We start from the raw sequence: 21,542 nt of genomic DNA on the forward strand, positions 1-21,542 counted from the left end.
TTGTATGTTTCATGTATATATGTTTGTATGTTTCATGTATATATGTTTGTATGTTTCATCTGTGTGTGTATGTATGTTTATATGTTTCATCTGTGTGTGTATGTATGTTTGTATGTTTCATGTATATATGTTTGTATGTTTCATCTGTGTGTGTATGTATGTTTATATGTTTCATCTGTGTGTGTGTGTATGTATGTTTATATGTTTCATCTATGTGTGTATGTATGTTTATGTTTCATCTGTGTGTGTATGTATGTTTGTATGTTTCATGTATATATGTTTGTATGTTTCATCTGTGTGTGTATGTATGTTTGTATGTTTCATCTGTGTGTGTATGTATGTTTGTATGTTTCATCTGTGTGTGTATGTATGTTTGTATGTTTCATGTATATATGTTTGTATGTTTCATCTGTGTGTGTATGTATGTTTGTATGTTTCATGTATATATGTTTGTATGTTTCATCTGTGTGTGTATGTATGTTTATATGTTTCATCTGTGTGTGTATGTATGTTTGTATGTTTCATGTATATATGTTTGTATGTTTCATCTGTGTGTGTATGTATGTTTGTATGTTTCATGTATATATGTTTGTATGTTTCATCTGTGTGTGTATGTATGTTTGTATGTTTCATGTATGTATTTTTCATGTATGTATGTTTCATGTATGTATTTTTCATGTATGTATGTTTCATGTGTGTGTGTGTTTGTATATATATATATATATATATGTTTCATGTATATATGTTTCATGTATGTATGTATGTTTCAAGTATGTATGTATGTTTCATGTGTATATGCTTCATGTATGTATGTTTCATGTATGAATGTATGTTTCATGTGTATATGTTGTCCTGGATATCATCTTCATCTTCATCTTTATCTTCATCTTTATCTTCCTCTTCCTCTTCGTCTTCATCATGAGGTTAAATCGGAGCTGCAGGTGTGAGGACAGCAGCTGCCCAGCAGGGGGCAGCAGCCTCCTGGACTTCGCTGAGACAGTTTGTGTTGTTGAAGGTTGAATTAATAAACTGAGTCTGTTTTAAAGATTCTAATAAAGTTTCAAAATAAATAAATGGGAAGTTTCCAGAAGAGGAAGTGTTGAAATAAAAACTTAAATCCACATTTTCCTGAAAGCAGCCGGACCGTCACTTAAAGCTTCAGCTCAGTGTCGTGAACTCAGACTTTTACAAGCTTCTGTTCTCTCAGAATAAATAATGTCTTCTTCAAACCACAGGTATGGAACATGCTCAATGTTTACTGATTCTGTGGATCCATTTAAAAACCAATTCAGCTCGGAAAAGTCATTTTTATATTGTTCTTTTCGTGTGTTTGTGTAACTCTACTCAGTGAAGTACTTTGCGACTCTTATCTGTGAAAAGTACTTTATAAATGAACTTCATTTATTACGTTAACTTCCTTAATTTGCCTCCATGGTCTCTAACTTCACTGCAAAAATAACTGGTCATCTGCTCCTTCATTCATTTCTTCTTTGTTCTACATGTAAATGCTTTATGTCTATTTTTGATTTAATGGAAAACCTTTACTTCAGGTGGTTCAGGATTTATAAGAAATATGTCAAATTTCAATGATTGAGCTTCAACAAACTGTGACGTGGTTTTAAACAGATTCAAGTGTTGAACTGTAAATCTGCTGCCGACCTGCACATGATGTGTGAGGTCAGGTGCTCTGCAGTGTAGAATCCTGCAGGGGGCGCTGGCTGTCAACAGCTTTGTTTCCAGAATCAATCCCACGTGTCCAGTGGATGTGAATGAAGCTGTTTATGTCTCTTATCTTAAAGGGATAGTTCACCTGATGGAGGAAGGGTGAAGTGTTCGAGTCGACTCAACACTTCTGTGAACAGCGTCCGTCACGGTGACCCCTGGGCGAGAGTGACCACGGCTCTGAGGAAGACATCAGACTGATAACACAATGAGCAGTATGGAGGATGTTGTGTTATTGTCACGCCCCCGCCCCCCCCCCCCGTCCATGTCCCCCATCCCCGTCCCTCATAGTGCTGAGTAGATAAAGAGTGAATTTTCATTTTTGGGTGAACTATCCCTTTAACTGACAAAACTTAATTTTGACTGGTGGATGTTTGAGATTTCAGTCTGTCCTCTGTCTCCTCTGTCTCATCACCTCTGTCAAAGTCCCTTTAAGTCCTTTCACTAAGCTGTCTCAGTGGAGTGAGGACGGTGTCGTCTCCGCAGCCTCACGTTTGGTGTTTCATTTTGATGACGTCAGTTTGTCTGTTAACAAATCATTGCACCTCCTGCTTCATGAGTCAGAAAACCTCCTCTGCCCTGATGTGTGTGTGTTGATGGAGGAGACGCTCAGTGAGAGGAGACAGCACAGATTGACCTCCGAGGAGGGAAAACCATTTTTATTGGGTGAAGCGGCCGTGCAGTCAGCTGCAGGCGTCACTGAGGCGACGGCAGAACAGAGCAGCGTGCTGAGGGTTGTTTCACATGGGGGGGGGGGGGGCACTGGATGAATCCACACAGACGTGAAGCAGCTGATGATTCTTCTCCTTCACTGACTCTGTCCATTCACACTCAGCTTTACTGCACCACAGTGAAGATCACATCTTCACTTGATAACCATCTTTTCTTCTCTTGTCAACGGAAGCAAAGAAACGCCACAAAAACGACCTCGGCCGAGTTGTTAACGTTTGAATCTGAGTTGGTTTGTTAGTTTGCAGGATCACACAAAAACTGCTGGACGGATTTCCACCAAACTCAGAGGAGGGACGAAGACAAACATGGTCACTGATCTGTCAGAGAATAAATCCTGGATCTTGATGAATTGAATTTAAGTTGACTCTTGGTCTTTGGTGGAGGAAGCAGCTCTGATGGATGATGTTCTAGAATAATTCACACTCAACTTTTAATCACATCCATCATCACGACTGTTTAATGTATTTATACGTCAAACCTGATTCTTCTTCTTTGCTCTGTTTACATCTGATCAGCTGCTGGTCAGTTCAGTTTAAAAGGCACAGAGGTTATGATGCCTGATCCACTGAGCAGGCCACATGGCTTTCACAGTACTTTCACAGTACTTTCATAGTACTTTCACAGTACTTTCATAGTACTTTCCTAGTACTTTCATAGTACTTTCCTAGTACTTTCCTAGTGCTGCCATACAAGCCAGTAGTCAGATTTACCTTTAGCCTCAGCGTACTCTCAAGTTCGGCCTGTATCAGTGATTACGAGCCCAAAACACTTGATGGCGCTAAGATGCACAGTTCTGTCCCTCACATCTGCTGGTGGCTGCTAACAGCTGCTAACATCTGGTCGTTGGAAACTCAACGTCTCGTCTTATGTTCTCAACGATGCAGAAATGATGGAGGAGTGGAGGTGAAACGCTGTTCACACATAAACACAGCACGTGAACAAACAGAACGTCTCGGGACCGATTCTGTGAACAAACGTTCCGGTTTGATGTAAACAAACAGAAACAGTGAAGAGGAACTCCATCAACAGGAAGTGTGTGTAATCTGGATTGATCTTCTATCTGCTGACGAGTCAGAGCTGATGAAACTACACTTCTCAATTAAAACTCGACTGATCGAAACGTTTTACTGTGAAAACCTGAGTTTATTTGGTTTGAATGATCTTCTCTGAGTTTTCCAGAAAGTCTCCTGATGTTTCATCTCTCACTTTTCTTCCCTCTTGGTTTCTGTGACTGACGGATGACACGTGATCGATTCCACTCCGCCTCCACTGATTACTGTCGACGTCCTCGAGCGTTTGCCGTCTGGACGTCACCGACTCTGTTTGAAGCAGCCGGGTTGTGTTGAATCTCCTGAGCATTGGACACATGGATTATCTTCTGTGTCTGAATCTGAGCACAACTTGAACTAATCTTCTGGTTGTTTCACAGAGAGGAATTCAAACCACATAAAGTCAGACAGATGTTCCAAACACTTAAACACCATAAACTCTGTGGACTCTAAGTTTCAAGATGAAGTTTTCAGGAGGAGGTTCAATTTCAGAAATATGATATTGTGACGTTTCTCTGCTTCCACATAAAAATCTGTTTATTCAAATTCAAAGTTTTCCTTTTCGTGAAGTTTGAATGAGTTTTTAATGCGTTGATGTCTGACGGGCTGCTGACGTTTGAGCCCGACAGTTTGACGTCCTGGTTACAGACGAATGTAGAGCGACAAGAGGAACCACTGGACGTGTCGTTAGTAACAATACACCACAGGCAAAAAGCAGCAGTTTCCTGATCGCAGCTAAAGTTTCTATAATGTCGACAGGAACAGTTTACATTTCAAATCAACACTGATAGCTTCGACAGTCTGAGTCCACGCCGCCACCCAGAGGACGACAGAACCTTCTGTCATCATGAGCTCTCCTGTCCGCTCGTGTTTTACACAGCTAGATGAAAGAGCGTCAAAGATTACTGGGTGAATAAGCGCAGGTGCCCCTCTATCGCTCCGCCACATGTGGATCCGCTCCTTCTCCCCGGGCCTCGTCCTTTCCCATGTTGCTTTTTAACGAGCCGTGTTGTATTTTGTCGTCAACGCACGCTGGAGCTTTAATGGAGCCTGTGGCAGATATTTGTAATGAGCTCTCAGACTGTGGTTCACAGACCTGCGTGTTATGGAGGCCTGCGTCTCTGCAGTGAGGAGGGTCTCCAGCTGCCTCCTGGGAGCAGCAGTTTGTGGTGTTTGGCCTCGAGTGCTGGAGAAGTATGCTTCTGATGATTTACGCTGATTGAATGCACATAATGGAGAGGGTATAGATGTTGCGTGTGAGTCCCTGGGCTGCAGGTCGATGCTGAGGCCTGTGCGAGGGTGGTACGATCGCTCCAAACTGTCACTCCCAACATTTCAACGAGCACGTTGAGCTGCCGTCCTCTGGGGCAAGTCTCTGATCCAATAATCAACCGAAACGCTCTGGAAAGCTGTAGATTAACGTCGGAGGCCAAGAAAAATGCTGGGTCTTCAGAGTCTTGAGGGTTTGGACGGCGCCGCTCCCTGCTCAGCTGCACTCCTCGCAGTTGCAGGCGAGGATGTATCTGTAAGTGGCCGTGATGCGAGTCCCGCCGGAGCAGCGCAGCCTCACCGCCTTCAGCTTGGAGGTGTGCGGCCGGCAGCAGGAGCAGGTGCTCTTGAAGGGCTGCTTGAGCACCGAGCTGAAGGAGATGAGGGGGTCGGAGCGGGTTGTGTGGCTGCAGTGGCCCTCGCAGCGCGCCAGCAGCACCATCTGGAACACAGAGAGCACAGATAAGTCATTCAGTTCCTCGAGACCTCGGGGGTCTGACAGCGATGAGAAACGGGGGCTCAGGCCACAGCGAGGCCGCGTGTGTTTGAGTCTCACAGCTTCGGCCTTGCACCTGCAAACTGAGAGATAGAGCAACAAAACCAGTCACACATTCCTCCACCTGCTGCAGACACACACACACACACACACACACACACACACGCACAAACACACACACACACACAGCGGCCTTATTAGTGTTGTGAGCGTCCGGCTGACATTCCTCTGTGGGTCACTACATTCCTGTCACCTCCCTAAACAGACTCCTGTGTCACGTCCTTCTGTCAGCTGCTGTGTGTCGCCACCCGTGTACCCACTTTGACAAAAGCCTGTCTGGGGCCATGGGCGGGTGGCACACACACACACACACACACACACACACACACACACACATCAGGAGCGTTGTCGCCACTTTAAGACCTTTGTCTTTGTCCCTGCTCAGGACCGGTCTGTCCCGCAGCAGCAGTTCCTCGTGTGCGACGCTGCCGCTCCTCTGCGTCACACGAAATTACGCAGTGGACGCTCGTGGGTTTGAACTCAGCCAGTGATGGAGAAGAGCCATGTCGAGATTCTAGATTGGAGCGAATCAGAGAGCGAGGAGCGTTTTTGAATCTTAGATAACGTGAGTGAGTGAGAGATGAAACTATTCGGATTCAATGTAAAGGTCTCATGTTGTAGAACGTACAAACTGCGACGGTATCGAAACATTCTCGTGGCCTCGATGGGCCGTCAGGACCTCAGTAACTTTGTGATGTCACACATGTACAGTCAGCGTGTGTCACTAAGGAAACCATCAGCCAATCAGAAGAGAGGCTCAGAGCGAAAACAAAACGTCCAAAAGAATATTTTTTTGTTCTTAAAATCAAAAATACACTTTGTTATCAAAAGGTTGGATATGTGATCTCAAAAAGCCAAACCTGAGGCATCAGATATCCTGCATCAGTCGAGCTCTCGGCCCTGCAATTCCCATAATGCAACTCAATAACATCTTTTATTAGACGCCTTAAGTGTAATACAGGCTGTCTACATCTACCGAAACTCTGATGACATCACCAGATTTATACTTTTTTCTCCTTTTACAACCAAAGAAAGACAAACTGTTTCCACAAGCACGTTTTACATCCTCCTGTTATGTGCATTTTCAATTTGTGCATAAAAAAAACTGAATTTACAAAATATTCATAAAATATTTTTTTATGTTTGGTTGTTGATGAGGTAGAAACGTTGATTTATTAAAAACAAGAAGTAGAAAAAGAAAATGGGTGACAGACATGACGCCTGCAGAAAAAACAGATGCGAAGAGACTGAAACCTTCATTTCAAATCTCTCTCATAGTTTCTACAATTTTTTACTCTTCGTGGTTTGACTGACGCCGTTTTAATGAAACCATCGTCTTCTGTCGACAAGCCTGACTCTAATATTCACACAACTTCTGCAAAGTTAAAAAGTCTGTTAAAGGGACAAGAGACGCAGAAGCTCCTGAGACACCTCGTCAGGAATTCATCATGTGACATTTGAACAAAGTGTGTCGAACAGTTTGTCAGGAGCTGAAACCAAGTGTTTGAGACGGAGGCTGAAAAGAGTGAAGCTGTGTTTTCTGAACATTAGAGCATTTTACAGTCGTGACATTTATTAAAGATATCGACCTGAATATGAGAATTCACAGCGGATGGAAACTCACTTACAGGCTCCTCATGACAAGTGAACTGAACTTTGTGTGTCCTTGTAAATTCAAATTTACTGTGGGAGAGAAAAGCTTCCAGAACCCGACTCTGTACCTGGGCTGCAGATGCCCCACACACACACTCACACACACACACACACACACACACACACACACACACACACACACACACACACACACACACACACAGAGAGCAGGTCACGGTGCAGATTGAGTGAACTTGTACAGACTGAGGTGTAAAACAGTCGCTCGGCTTCCTGTCAGTTCTCCGTGTAGTGTAATAGAAACTCACTTCACGCTGTGAGTGAGCTCAACCCCGCCTCGCCTGAGCTCAGCTGTGGTTTGGCCTCCTGCTCAGAGACACAACATTAAAAACGAGCTGATCACTCTCTGGAGGAACAACTGCTCTGATGCTCGACAAAAAGGAGAGTCCGAAAATTGAAATCCTCTTTGCTCTGTAGCTTTTGCTTGTTTGTTGTAATTCAGCGATTCATCAGTGTCTTTGCGTAAAGTGGCTCCGAGGCTCCAAGTTCATTCTCACAATGAAAACTTTACACATCACATGAACATTCACACGTAAACAGGAGGCCGTCGTCGTGTTTTCACAATTAAATGAGGCCAGCGGCTTTTCAACAAGTGTTTCTAGCCTCGTGTGGACGGCAGGCGTAGATGTGGCAGAGGTGATGTGTTCGCAGCCCAAGAGTGAGTCTGACCCTTCAGACAGAACGAGCACCACGCCTCCTCATCATCATCAACGCTCTGTCTCCATCTCTCTCCTCCATGTGGCCCCTGGCAGAGAGCAGGCCGACGGGGAGACGTCCACCTCGGCCAAAACTGAGTCCCAGCTGAGGAGCAGAATATGTCTGCAGCGTGGCCCCTGTCCAGCACCGCACACACGCACACACACACACATACACACACACACATACACACAGCCCCCTCGGAAACGAAGCATGACTCGTCTAAATGACGGAGTGATGGAGATAGAGTGAGAGAAAGAAAAGAACCAAGGCTACGAGGGGCAGTGAGAGTAAAAGTAGAAGACAGAAAAATGTGAGTGAGATAAACGACTCCTGAGTTTGTGTTGGGGGATTTCTGTGGTTTTCTCTGCGTCTCTGAGGTTTAGTTTGGAACAAACATTTTCTCTCGTACTCACAAAAAGTGATTTCAGTCATCAGCGCTGGATGTGTGAGTTTAAACAACTTGTTATCACGTGTGACTAAATTCTTATAAAGCAGATTGGGGAACAAGGTGTATTTGTGTGTGTGAACTTGTGTTCGTATCTTTGTGAGGACCATTATGAGCCTGGAACTAACGGAGTGAGACACTTTGGAAAGTGTTTGAGACTTGATTGTAGCGTAAGAATCAGATTTAGATTTAGATTGAGGGGCTAGAGAACACACGAGTGTCCTCACTGAGATAGAAAGACATGTGGAGGTGTGTAGGTGTGTTCATGGCTCACCTTGGAGTTGCACTTATAAATCGGATGTGTGATGGTCTCCACAAAGTGGTGCCTCATGCATCGCTCCGGGTCGGAGTCTCCCAGGTGCGGGTGTCCATTATCACTGGCCTTGTTGCTGCTGGCCGACTGCACCAAGCCCAGCAGGGGGCAGCACATCAGGACGAGCAGCAGGCCAGATGGGGGCCCCGCAGAGATAGAAGGTTTCATGATGGGGCCTCCCCGAGGCTCTCGATCCAAACGGGATGTCTGACACGTTGTTATTGTCTGTGGTTCCTTCAGCCTCTCACAACGAGCCGTGCACCTCAGGGTCTTAGCGAATGGGAGTGTCTGTGCTAGCACAGCGGAGGTTCAAGGTCAGCGGGCTGTAGGGAGAGAAGCGGGAGTAGGGTTGACTCGTCGGGCCGCTCCATCCCCCGTCGTCTGGGTCCACCACAGTCTGAGGTAAGAAGACAAACAGGGAGTATAAGAGAGGAACTTCTGCAAGCGCTGCAGAATCGATCACACGGTGCAGTTCAGGGGATGAAGCTCCAGACAAACTCTCAGAGATGCTTTCGCCAAATTTAGTGATTAACTGTTCGATGAGTGTGTGTGTGTGTGTGTGTGTCTCCAGACCTGGCTGCCTACTTTGTCTCCTTAGTTCCGTGGCTTCCCTTGTGCACCCGCACACTGCACACACATGTCCTGGTGCTTTTATTACAGAAGGAGAAACTGAATCCATGCACAAACAGCCTGCAGCCCTCTCCTCTCCCCACCAACCACGTTTTCATTAAAACAAGTCGCTCTCCCAACGAGCCCTCTCATGACTGCTCACCCTCTGCCCGTCCCGCAGCAGATTCCTACTTGTAGTTATGTGGTTTTTTCCCAGCTCCATAGTTTTATTGTCCTCCTGACAATAGTGTTGGTGTTGGGGGGGGGGGGGGGGGTCGCTGCTGGCTCAGACAGGTTTGCTAACAGGGAATGTGTTGTGAATTAGAGAGAGGAGTGTGTACATGTGGGGTCAGGGGGCGTCTGCATGTGCTTGTGTGTATAAAAGTCTCTCCTGGATTCTTGTAATGGATGAATTTGCACCAGTTTACCTTTTTATTTAGTTTGCGTGTAACAGCCTCTCTGAGTTCATAAAGATGATTTATGCTTGTTACGGTAAAACGACGGAGCTCATGCACGTAAACCCTGGAGATATATTTATCTGCAATTTTGACATTTCACGTTATAATAAATAATAAACTATGAGTGCAGACTGAGTAGAGTCTGCACTCAAACTGCATATTCTTTATTTTTATCTGAATCTGTGTTAAGACCAGACAATGAGTTTGATAACAGCTTCTGCAGCAGTTCAGTTCATTCTAAGTTTTAATACTGGTGTCAGTTTTAATAAAGGTTTTAAACGTACTTTTATGTTGCAACACAACTCACTGTAATCCTGCAGTTCGATCATTATTCCAGTGAAGCCGTGTTTGCTTGTTTTTCTCATGAAACGCAGTCATGTAATGTGCAGTGTGCACGTGAAGCCTCCTGCTCTGTCTGGCACAGTTAAATCAGAGGAAATTAACAAGTATTCTATCAAATCTCCAACTTAAGATTCATCTCTTTCTGCTGTTTTCCTCTTTTGAACTAAAATCACAGAATCCATCCAGTTCACATGAAACCTTGATGCACCCCCTCCCCCGTCCCGGTTCCAGCCCCTGTGTTTTTCTTTCTGAGGGGAATCATTTAACCTTAACATTCCTCCTGAGAGAAATAGAAGTATCATTTGGCCTGTTAAAATAAATACTCCCCAAGATGTTTCGCTGGCCCGTCGAACATGTGCTGCAGGGTTTACATAGCGGACGGCCGAGGCTTTATACGGCCAGCACCCATCAGCACCTCCAGCCCTGCCAGTCGGACCCGGCCTACAACGACCACTGTTATCCCCGTCTCTGCCGTGGTGTCAGGCAGGACACGCTCAGCCTGAGTGTGGGCTGTAGAGTGTGGGCTATAGTGTGGTTTCACAAACAAACTGAAGGAGCACAGGTAGCGTCATGGCTGAATTCACCTCAGACCCTCACCTCCTCTATCTACTGCCGACCTGACGCTGCTTCGGCGTATTCCTACAACGACTGATCAAATGACTGTTCACTCCTCGTGCTGAACCCAGATACTGACTGGACTCTGCAGCTCCCCCTGGCTCAACAGAGAGGAGCAGCTTCCCTCAGCCTGTGGGTCTGGTTTCACGGATCACTGTCACTGCTCTCATAGCGTCACTTGTCTCCGCAGCTGGAAAAGCTCTAAAACTCCGTGTTCTCCAGCTCAGCAGAGAAACTATCCCACAGACTAACTCATGGAGGCTTTAGCAGCCAAAGAGCTTGACTCCACACGTATGATCAACTTAAAACGTGATGATGTGTCACTGTTGTGTTCGCCACTTGTTTCCACTGCCTCTTAAAGGCCTAACACAACTGATATTATACAGTAGTGGTGCAATTTGCCGATTTCGTTAATAATCAAAACACCAAAACAGAACCTATTATCTGATCCTAAACTAAAGAATCTTTTAAAATCCTTTAACTGTAGTAATGGACTCTGGTGTCGCGTAATCCTAGTAAAAGTTAAAATATCGATTCAGATCAAACATAACACTACAAGTGTATTTATGATCATTTAAAATCCCTATTTTCATTCGCTACTGTGACGTAAAGAAAACTAATGAGAATTTCCTTCAGTAGAGTTCATGTCTGACAAAACCCAACAGTCCTGTTAAATGGATTCATTTAAGAAAAGCTTATTTCTTGGCTCGAGTTTTCTCTTCCCTCAAAGTTTAATGGAAATCTGTTCAGTGGTTTTTGTGTAAAGCTGCTGACAAACCAACCAACTAAACAACTAACCAACCAACCAACCAACCAACCAGCCATCAACCAACTAAACAACCAACTAACCAACCAACCAACCAACCAACCATCCAACTAACCAGGCAGCCAGATGACCGACTGACCAACAAGCACAGGGAAACTTTTAAGGAATCAATAACAGAACTAAAAAGAGTTGACATTTAAGTTTATTTTTTCCCGAGACGTTCGGGGCCCACATGGTTTGTCTCCTCGTCCTGAGGTGATTGTCTATTGATCGTGGTTGTCCTGGTTTGCTGCCAGCGGTGGCCGCCTCGCTGTAGCTGCAATAGGAACAGGGGACATCCCTCGCTACAAGGGGACGACACGTCATAATCAGAGTCTCTTGTGGTGACTCACTCTTAAGCTTTGAAAGCTGATGATTCACGCAGGCTGGCAGCTGCCTCAGATAATGGGGCTTTTAGGATAATATATGGAGATAGTATCTGAGTGAGTGAGTTCATTGTTGCACCATGAGCGAGCAAACTGAGTGTGTGTGTGTGATGACGCCTCGCTCGTCTGTACTGTAGGTCGAGGCAGACATAAACAAGGTCAGGAGGTTCTGGCCAGTGAAGAGGTGGCCTCCTCTCCCCCAGCTCACCCACACCTGCCCTGGACTCAGACTCACACAACAACCTCCCCAATCCTGCTCCTCTACAATGAGCTCTGTATCGATACTGGATCTGTCGTCTGGAATCCACTCAATCAGACCGAGCTCGTGTCTCTGTTATAATTACTAAAATAAATGACCCTTTATTTCCCTCTATACTGATTTCCTCTTAAAGCCAATACCATTTATTTATTTTCAAAATAAGATTTGTACATCTGTTGGTCTTTCATTCTGAATAATCCTGAAAATTCTGCCTGATTTAAGTAGAAAAAGGTCAACAAGGTCAAATCCATCCAGCAAACCTCCACCAGTGAAGTCAAATCTTCCACTTGACGATCGAGGTGATGTTTTCGAAGCCACTTAACTGTGATAAAAATCTTCATGAGGTCGAGGTCACGGTTTTAGGTGCATCGAGCCAGGAGTCCAGGATCTGTTCTGTCATCCTCAAGCTTCAGCCGGACATCAGCGACAGTAAATCCGTGTTCACGGCTCAGTGAAGCGTGAGAACTGAGGCTGTTCCTGCTGAAAGTGGGTAAAGAGATATTCTGTTCCGACGGGGGGGGGGGGGGGCTGCGTTCAGCACATGATGAGGATGCTGGATTTAAAACTCCAAGTTCCTACAAACACTTTAAAAAATGGTTCCAGACGAAAGCAGCTTGGGAGGACCCAGCAGACTGTGACGGATGAAATGTCCGTCACATCGACAGAATTGGCCCCAGACGACTTTTTAATGTTTCCAGCTGACGTGTGTTAAAACTGGAATCTTGTAAAAGGCTCTTAAATGAGCACTTGATGGCTACAAAGGTGCTAAAAGAGCTAAAGCTGCATGATCCAGACAGCAGGTGAACATTCTCACCACCTGACACGAACAAGACTAAATAAATACAGAACTAGAAACACTGCTCTCTCCTGAACCTCCAGATGTCGGCCCCCAGGTTCCTTGAAGGAACCTGGGGGCCGACATCCAACCAACACAAAACTGTCGTTGCTGTGAAATACCACAATCAACCATTCTTGAGGGCCCCTTCATAGCTTGGCCTTATTTGGCCACCCTGTTGTAACGCCCCTGTCCTCCAGTAGTGGATGACTGAAAGGAGTGGGGGGGGGGGCTTAGTATTCATAAGAACTACTGGAGTTTTAATGAGAGGTGATTAGTTGCAGCTGCAGCCACAATACAAACAGCAGTGTTCTGCGGTGTCGAGCGAATGGGCATAAAAAATGTGAGAAGTTCACACAGTTGCATCTTTCTAACAAAACCCCGTCGGCCGAGTAGGTTTCGTACGTAACAATGTTTTTCATTTACTAATATTTGATAGCTTCCCAGAGCGGTTGTTGTTCTTCGATCCCTGGCTTGATGAAGTGTCCTCGGGCGAGACACTGAGCCCTTAACTGCCGCTGACGCCTCATAGAGTGAGAATATGAATATGTGAGAGCACAGGCCAGTGAATGTAAATGTGAGTGAAGGTAACTTGTAGTGTAAAACTTAATAAGACTATAAAAGTGAAATACAGTCAGTCCATTTACAACCTGTGTGGAAACAGTGGATGTGCCAACCTGTGACCCTGTGAACCTGGTTTCTACTGCAGACATTAAAGTAGTTAGCTGGACATGCTAATGAGCTGAGGTCAGACATCCACCCTGTCAGGCAGTGACACGAATATGTTTGTTCATTGGCTCAGATTAAGTAATTTGGCACAACAACCAAAAAAAAAAAAAGCATAACTCACCAATGTGGAATTCCCAGTACTCAGAAACTAATTAGAAAGCCACAGGAGGAGGAGGAGGAGGAGGAGGAGGCCCACGGGTCGATGCATTACATGTAACTATACTCCTAATTAAATGTGGAGCCGTATCTGTACATCTGTATTTACTGCTCATTAAAAGACAGATCGTATGTCATAGAGCAAATCAAATTACGTACATTCCGCTCTTAATTTCTGTAGATAAAGCTTCAGCAGCATCGCCACAGGGCAGGTTGTTTGAGAAGGGCCTCGCATCTGCAACAAGGAAAACTCCAGTCTGGGTTCAGAATATCTGGGGGGGGGGGGGAAACGACGTAACCCCCCCCCACACATACCACAGTCTCTCTGGTTTAAAGCTTTAGGACTTTGGGAGTTATGAGATGGTGATTCCAAGCTTAGGGGGCTTGGTCGATTAATAATAAAAACTAGACTGTCACTCAGAGCACATACCTCCACCAAGACCCAACAACGCCGTGAGTTCTTATAGATTAAGAACACAGACAGAGGTGGTCCGATCTTAAAGGCATGAAACTTTGAATATCAGTCATACCTGCTGAACATTCACGTGAACTGATGATTGGTGCTAGTTACAGGTTTGTAGTTCTAAATCCACTCTGTCCAGATTGTTACTGCACACACCCGTCCTCTAAATAAACCTGATCGAGATCCATGAATTATTCTGGGGAATCAGTGTGAAGATTCCTGGATCCTTCATCCAGATACAGGCCCACATGTGACGGGTTCTCTCTCGGCCCATGTGTCTTCCTTTCACCCAGTTACATGGACTTGTGTTGTTTTGCATCATCCTGCTGTAAATCATCCAAACTAGACCGTCACTCAGTCGAGCACCAACCTGCACCGAGGCCCAGAAGTCCCCACTCACGTTTAAGTTCGGTCTTCTTAATGTGTCGGGTTCCATCTCAAAACGTTCAAGTATAAAAAAACACCCTCGAAATGTTTGGATTTTATTTGTTGTGTGGTTTTTGTGTAATCCTGCTGACAGACACACACACTAACAGACGCAGATGAAGACATGACCTCCAGCAGAGCAGTGATTGCTGCTCTCTGCTCGATGAAAACATTGTTACTGAGACAAAGTCCAAAACATCTGAGGTTCCACAAACTAAGAGTGAAACGGTGACAAACAAAAGTTCCATCGTGAAGCTGCAGACTGACTTGACTCTTCTGACCATATGTTGTGTGGGACAGAATTTCTCAGTCCACATGTCCACGTGTATAAATATCCCCTGCCCACCTCACTTGTGGGTTTTTGTTCTCACACATGCAAACCCGCACACGTATGTAGATATGGGGGTTGGGGGGGGGGGGGGGCGGCTGTGTGGAACAATGTCCTGCTGCTCTGGGGCCCTGGACATTGCTGGGATGTTGGTGTGTGACGGCTCATGAGCTGAGGAGCCAGATCTTCAGAGGGATCCTCCAGCCGGCAGCTGAGCACACAGCTGTTGTCCGGGGGACGGTGCCTGTGTCCACCGGGGCAATGGACGACCTGGAGCCCTCTCCCCCACCTCCCCCTCTCCCCCTCCTCCCCCGCCCAGAAAACAGGTGCATCAAAGGGGAGGAATTGAGAGAGCTGACAGGTAGAGGGATTCTATGAGTCATCGCGAGTCTCTCTACGTCTGTCACTCGCTGTCTCCTTCTTCCAACTACATCATCATCGTCACACCACCTTCTGATTCTCACACACACACACACACACACACACACACACACCCTCCACCTCACCTCCCTCCATTGTTTCACCAGCTTTTAATAAACTAAAGGGCAGATTCCTGACTGGAGCGAGTGGGGGCGGGGGGTGGGGGGGTGCAGCCCCACCGACCTGTCCTCCAGCCACACACACACACACACACACACACACACACACAGTTTGGCATGCAGAGTGCCAAGCTCTCTCACTGTCTACTGACGCCAGCTCCCGAAACACACGCACACAAATTTGCGCTTCCTCTCACTCTGTCACTCAAACACACACACACACACACTCTCTCTCTCTCTCTCTTACCCTCCCCACACGCCAGCCTCCTAAAAGCTAAGCTCCTCACTAAATATATCCCCCCCAGTAAAGATAAGACAAACAGTGTGGATTTGAGCGCAGTGTTCAGCCAATGACGGGCAGCCATTTGAGCCGCAGCTAAGCTCGTGTTAGCTTTACAATTTAGGCTTCTCAGAAACAGTGGAGAGACAAAGAGAAGACACAGAGGACATAAATGTGTGAATATTCTCACATCTCTGTTTCTTTCTGGGTATAGTTAATGTTCTGTAAGGGGGGGGGGGGGGGTCGAGTTGTTTAAGTTGGTTTAAAAAAAAACACCTCAAATCTGAGTCTGCCTCCTGTGTTCTCTCCATCCTCATCATTACAGAGGTTGAGAGAAACACGAGGAACGCAGCGAGCTCCAGGCAAGAAGCTGTGCGTGAAACTAGATCAACCCTCCATTCAGCTCCGAGTCCGAGGCGCTCTGGGAAGGAGGGAGCAGAGGAGTCACAGGCGCTTGTTTTATCGCGTGGGACCAGGTTTCTCCGGGCAGCAGAGATCTGTTGCACACAGAGCGGCGCTGAGGATCTTCTCCGGGGCCTGTGCCTCGTGCAGAGCGTCCATTTGTCAGAAGCTCAGTCCTGCGGCGGTGAGACACTGTGAAGCGTCTATCAGAGCGTCAATGCTGTCCAAACAAATACACTCACAATGGACCTGTGTGTGTGTGTGTGTGTGTGTTTGTGTGAGAATATGAAACATGAGACAAAACCAACCACCTCCTCCTGCTGCTGTCTATCTGCACCTGGCTGAATGTGCGATGTTTCAAACACACCTCCTCCTCCTCCTCCTCCTCCTCCTCCTCTCTGAACAGCTCTGAGGAGATCTGTGGTTCGAGGCGAGGATGCAGACGTCTCAATACAAACTGTTTCTCATCTGGTGTCACTGGAGGTGGAGAGGGATGTCTGGAGGGATGTTTGCATCACAGTCTCAATCTCTCTCTCTCTCCTTCTCTTCCTCCTCGTGTCAGACTCTGTCACTCTCACCTCCTCCAGCTCTCTTTCTCTCTCACACATCTCAGTTTCATTCTGTTTCTTCTATTTATCGTGTCTCTCTCTGGCACTGCATCCCCTCCTCCCTGTTCCTCTCTCTCTCTCTCTCAGATGTTTTTCCTCCCACCTACTTTCTCTCTCTCTCTTCCCACTCTCATTATCCCGCAGTCTTTGTAGTCACTTCATTTTTCAGTTAAACACCTTCTCCCTCTTTCTTTCTCACACGCTCTCCTCTCTCTCTCTCAGCTCGATGGAAGTGGTAGCTCGTCTCCTCCTCCTCCTACCTACCACAGCGTCTATTATATCTGTCATCATCTGCCTCCAGCATGAGCCAGCAGCCTCACGCTCCAGCACCACGGGCCAAGTCAATCATACACTTATGGACATAAACGCATGCACCTGTAAAATACATATCACACCGCTGTTAACCTCACGCTCCGACACACACACACTCCACAAGGTCCACTATCCTTCCAGCCTCGCTGTCAGAGCCTGATTAGTGTTTCCACCAGCGCCAACACAAACATGTTTCTTCCGATTACACATCATGTCACACTGCGTCCTAATCACAACCACTTGCAGTTTCTGGACTCGTGCGGAGCAGAACATACCTGCAATAAAAGAGGAATGCACACCTGAGCTGGAGGATGAGAAAAAGTGAGGAGAAGTTCAAGTCGAACTCTGTGGCCGTGTATCCTGCACGTACAGCTGAGTGAAAATGGATGAATGTACAACAAACGTGCGCCACATCATCTCACGAGTCTTCAGAGACAGTAATGACAGGATTTGGAATATAATAGTATTTAAAACAGGAAGTCAGCATCTATCTGTATGTGAAGGTGAGCTTATCCAACTCTGTGTGAAAAAGCTTTCATGTACAATGACGATGCGTCACATCATCTCACATCTGCAAGAGAATCACGGCGTCTTCTCAGCGCTGTCAGAGAGAACGACGAGCATTTGGTGGAATATGAATTTAAAAACATTCAGTAGATACAAAAGGAAGACAGAGGTGCTGAGGTTTGACCTCCAGCTTTGTGGACTTACCTTCAGCACCGGGCAGCAGAAACACAGCAGAGGTGTCCAGACCACAGAGACGCTGGATCCTGCACAACACTGATTTGTTGTTCAACTATTGTTGCCAGCCAGCTCCTCTCTCCCCCTGCTTCTACCTCTCTCTCTCCCACACACACTGATTGTCTGAAGGCTATTCTCTCCTCCCTCTGTCTCTCTCACCTCCTCTTGCTCTCTCTCTCTCTCCTTTCTGCCTCACTTTTTCTTCTACAGGGAAATCACCAGAAAGAGGGAGCAGCCTGGATGCTCCGTCTGTGAGGACGCTCGTCACATGTGGATCGTGACACAGCAATCGTATATCACACGCCCTTTCTCCCTCTCCCTCTCCTTCTCTCACACACACCAGCTGACACATCGACACGCTCCACAGCGGCAAATGGGAATTCCAGCCCTGGACGGCTTCGCTCGCCCCATCAGGAGAGAGCTGACCAAAAGCTGCAGCCAGTTTTACGAGGTCAGGGTTATAAAACTGTTAGCAGATTTAGTTTATTTAAAAACAACTGGCCCCTGTGGCCCCTCATTTCACGCGCTTTCTCCAGCCTTGAAACGAGGGGCGGGGGTGTTCATGTGGGGGGGCTGAGGGGGAGGAAGTGTGGAGGAGGACAAGGAGGTTAAATGGGAAGTTAAACAACTCACCTAAGTATCTTCTCCTGATGAGAACATCCGTGCTGAACATACAGTTGGATCACGGTGCTGGGAGATCTTCCACCTGCAGGCAAGGTTAAATATGAAGTCATAAGAAACTGAAACCAAATTAGAACAAAAACACACAGGTTCTTTTCAATTTAAGGAAAAAGCCGAAGCATTAATCACAGATATTTAAAACTTCACAGGACCCAGAGGATCAGCTGTTCGCACGAGTCACCTGGTGGATATTTCATTCTGGGTGATTCGTCTTCGTCTGTAAACAGTTACATGACGGTGCTGTCAGTGCCTGCGTGATGAAAACATCAGCAGCACAGAGCAGATCCAAACTGTAGCCACCTCAACACGCACACTGACTGACACCCTGACGCTGTCCATGCAGAAACCCTGATGAATGGAGAGGGAACAGGGAGGGAGGCGTCGGCGATAACTTGAGACAAGAGCGCTCGTAACTTCACTGAGGCTTTACACACAACCGCTGCCAGAAGATCGCCATAGATTACACGAGCGTGTGTCTGATGTGGGGAATGTTTTGGTCGAGACGGTTTATTAAAGAGTTCTCAAACACATCAAGGACAAGGGAACAGGAGACTGAAAAAAGAAAAGGGCGGTCAAGCAGTGGAGGAGAAACAATAAGCACAATCCCGCCAAAATGGGGGAAAAAGAATAACATGAGCTGTGTGTGGCTGACAGCATATGTTCAGACACTTATTGTAAGACACACACACACACAACACAACACATACACACACACAACTCACTCCCTGGTATGCAGAGTCAAAACTCTCGGGGGAAATAAGGGAAGCAAGCTGCACCACACTAAGTAGGACTTAGTGGGTCAAAAGTTTAAGAAGCACAATTACCTGAAAGACCTCGGCTGACCCCCAAATTTCTCACCTTCTGTTGCCTCAAACACACACACACACACACACACACACACACACACACACACACACCGACACACACACACACACACACACACCTTCGACAGAGGCGATTTACAGCCAGCAGCAGGAGAGGGTGAAAACGTATACGCCACCAACAGGCTCCTAGAGAGAAAGAGAGACCCACATCAGCAGCGTTGGTGTTTTCATTACACTTTCAGGCTCTGTAAATGATCGCTCCTGCGAGCGGTGTCAAATTAAATGGTCATAACTCACCTGGACAGAATCTGACCGCCTCTCCTCGGCCCACTCAGCTTGTGTCGACATGAGAGGTGGTGACAGGGAGTAAATGGCTTCAGATAATGTATCATAATATCACATTAAGAAAATGTTCGGCCAAGCCAAATGCGAATCCCATATGTGGGGAGAGGAGAGGGTGGGGTGGGAGGAGAAGCCCAGAAGACAGAAGATATATGGAGCAAGAGGAGGGGAGACACTGAGATGACAAACCGCCGCAAAAGCAGCTCTCTGACAACTTGTAAAAAGACTTTTGCTTTCCGTAGCGATAGCTGGTAATTGGATAGCAATAAAAAGAAAATAACATTGTTTCTATGTGACAGCTGTTGACATGTAATTTGCTTTTTAAGATTATGATCGATTCTTTACTCCCTCCACTGTTGAGCGGACGTTTCTTCGGCCTGGATACGAGTGCGTCTCTGTGATGTTTGGACCTTTTACCCTGTGGCCGCTCACACTGGTGATTAAGGCATCAGGTCGCAGCCTCCTCACATCAGCGTATTAAGACAGTGATTACTGAGAGACTGATGTGTCAGTTGTCTCTGTCCCACCTTGGCTGTAGGCAGTCCGTCCGGTGACTGGACCTGATGTGACATGAGTTGTATCTCCTCATCAGGACGGGATTAGGAGGGCAGGGTCACATCTCGGATCATCACACCTGAGTGACTGACGGCAGCCATGTTTGTCTTCGCTGTGTTTAATGAGAACGGAGGTTGATATCATGGATTAGCTGAGAAGAAGCAGCAGAAGAAGATTGTTCGGGTCAGACTCGTTCACAACACCAGGAACACGTTGGGAACATTCAGGCGAGGGGAAACGGAAATTTGCGTTCTAACATTAGAAAACAGATTTTTCAAACAATGTCTGTGTTCTCTCCTTTATAAGCCTCTTCATGTGAGATGCTGCACAGACATTTACTGCCTCATTTTAAGCTACTTGGAAAAAAATGAAGAGGGGCAATAATTTTGAGGGACGTACATGAACCGGGGAGCGAAAGAAAAACAGGCATGTTTGCCTCAAAAACAGTCTCCGTTGGGAACCAAACGTCTAACAAAAATAGTCTCTCAGTTATAATTTACTGCTGGAGTAGAATAACTTTCTCTTTTCTTGACCAGGTAAATTGGTGTCGCTGCAGCTGCCAAAGAAAACTTGTGTGTGATGAGAGTACCAGGTCTGGTTCTGGCGTACAGGGGGAAGCAGAGTTAGCTGCTACAAGCGCTGAGAACGTCTGGGACAGGAATAAAATGCTGGTATCAAAGAGAAGCTGCACTTCTCAGATGGCGATGAGGACACAACGAGTTCAAACCGCTTTGCAGTTAATGATCCTAACACCCGTCCGCACTAGAACGCACAGATGACACTGCATTAGAACGACGGCTTGTGGAGACAGAGAGGGATAAAAGAGAGAAAGTGAAAAACTCAGAGATAGAGATGTGGAACAACAAGGGAGCAGCTAAGTGTTTCCCCATGTGCACCCGGGGCAGTGGATGACCCTGTAAAGTGGGATCTAAGCCGTCGCCCTCTCTCCCTCTCTCCCTCCACCCCTCTCTCTCTCTGTGCCAGTGCCCATAGGCACTGAGGAATCACTGGAATGAGGGAGAGCAGCCAGAAACAGGCTGCTGGACTCTGTTCACTGCTATAGAAGCGCCGTCACAGAGGGGAGGGCCTCTGCTCAGGCACAGAGAACGCTCCGTCTTCTCTCCAGCCGTCCTGAGGCCGTCCTGAGCTCCAGTGTTCAGTGAGGCTTTTCTGATAAGCAGCCAATTACAGGACTAATCAAGAATGTGTGTCTGCACTGACTGCGTCCTTAGTTTTCTCATTTAAATGTCGAATGGAAAATATATTACCTGTAAAATATCTCAGCAGACATCAGATGGACTGTCGTGTAAATCTGTACAAACATTAACGGTTCCCTGCAGAAGAATCACATGATCACATGATCCTCCTCAAGCTGCACCGTGACGCTGACA

General features: G+C 46.4%; 1 protein-coding gene across 3 annotated transcripts; it reads right to left on the reverse strand.

The window, feature by feature from the left end:
- Nucleotides 1-2,350: 2,350 nt before the first annotated feature.
- ndp (norrin cystine knot growth factor NDP) lies at nt 2,351-18,767 on the reverse strand. Of its 3 annotated transcripts, XM_069533170.1 has the most exons (4): nt 18,612-18,767; nt 18,383-18,455; nt 8,418-8,853; nt 2,351-5,214 (listed from the first exon to the last, which is right to left on the reverse strand). In XM_069533170.1, exons 3-4 carry the CDS (start codon nt 8,622-8,624, stop codon nt 4,990-4,992), a joined length of 432 nt encoding a protein of 143 aa, XP_069389271.1. In that variant the 5' UTR covers nt 8,625-8,853; nt 18,383-18,455; nt 18,612-18,767; the 3' UTR covers nt 2,351-4,989. The 3 variants fall into 3 exon arrangements, with proteins under 3 accessions (XP_069389271.1, XP_069389270.1, XP_069389272.1); XM_069533169.1 differs by lacking the exons at nt 18,383-18,455; nt 18,612-18,767 and adding an exon at nt 17,720-18,094; XM_069533171.1 differs by lacking the exons at nt 18,383-18,455; nt 18,612-18,767 and adding an exon at nt 9,030-9,165.
- Between the last annotated feature and the right edge of the window lie 2,775 nt (nt 18,768-21,542).

This window comes from Paralichthys olivaceus, chromosome 10 (assembly GCF_024713975.1).
Source record: "Paralichthys olivaceus isolate ysfri-2021 chromosome 10, ASM2471397v2, whole genome shotgun sequence".
Classification (NCBI taxonomy): Eukaryota; Metazoa; Chordata; class Actinopteri; order Pleuronectiformes; family Paralichthyidae; genus Paralichthys; species Paralichthys olivaceus.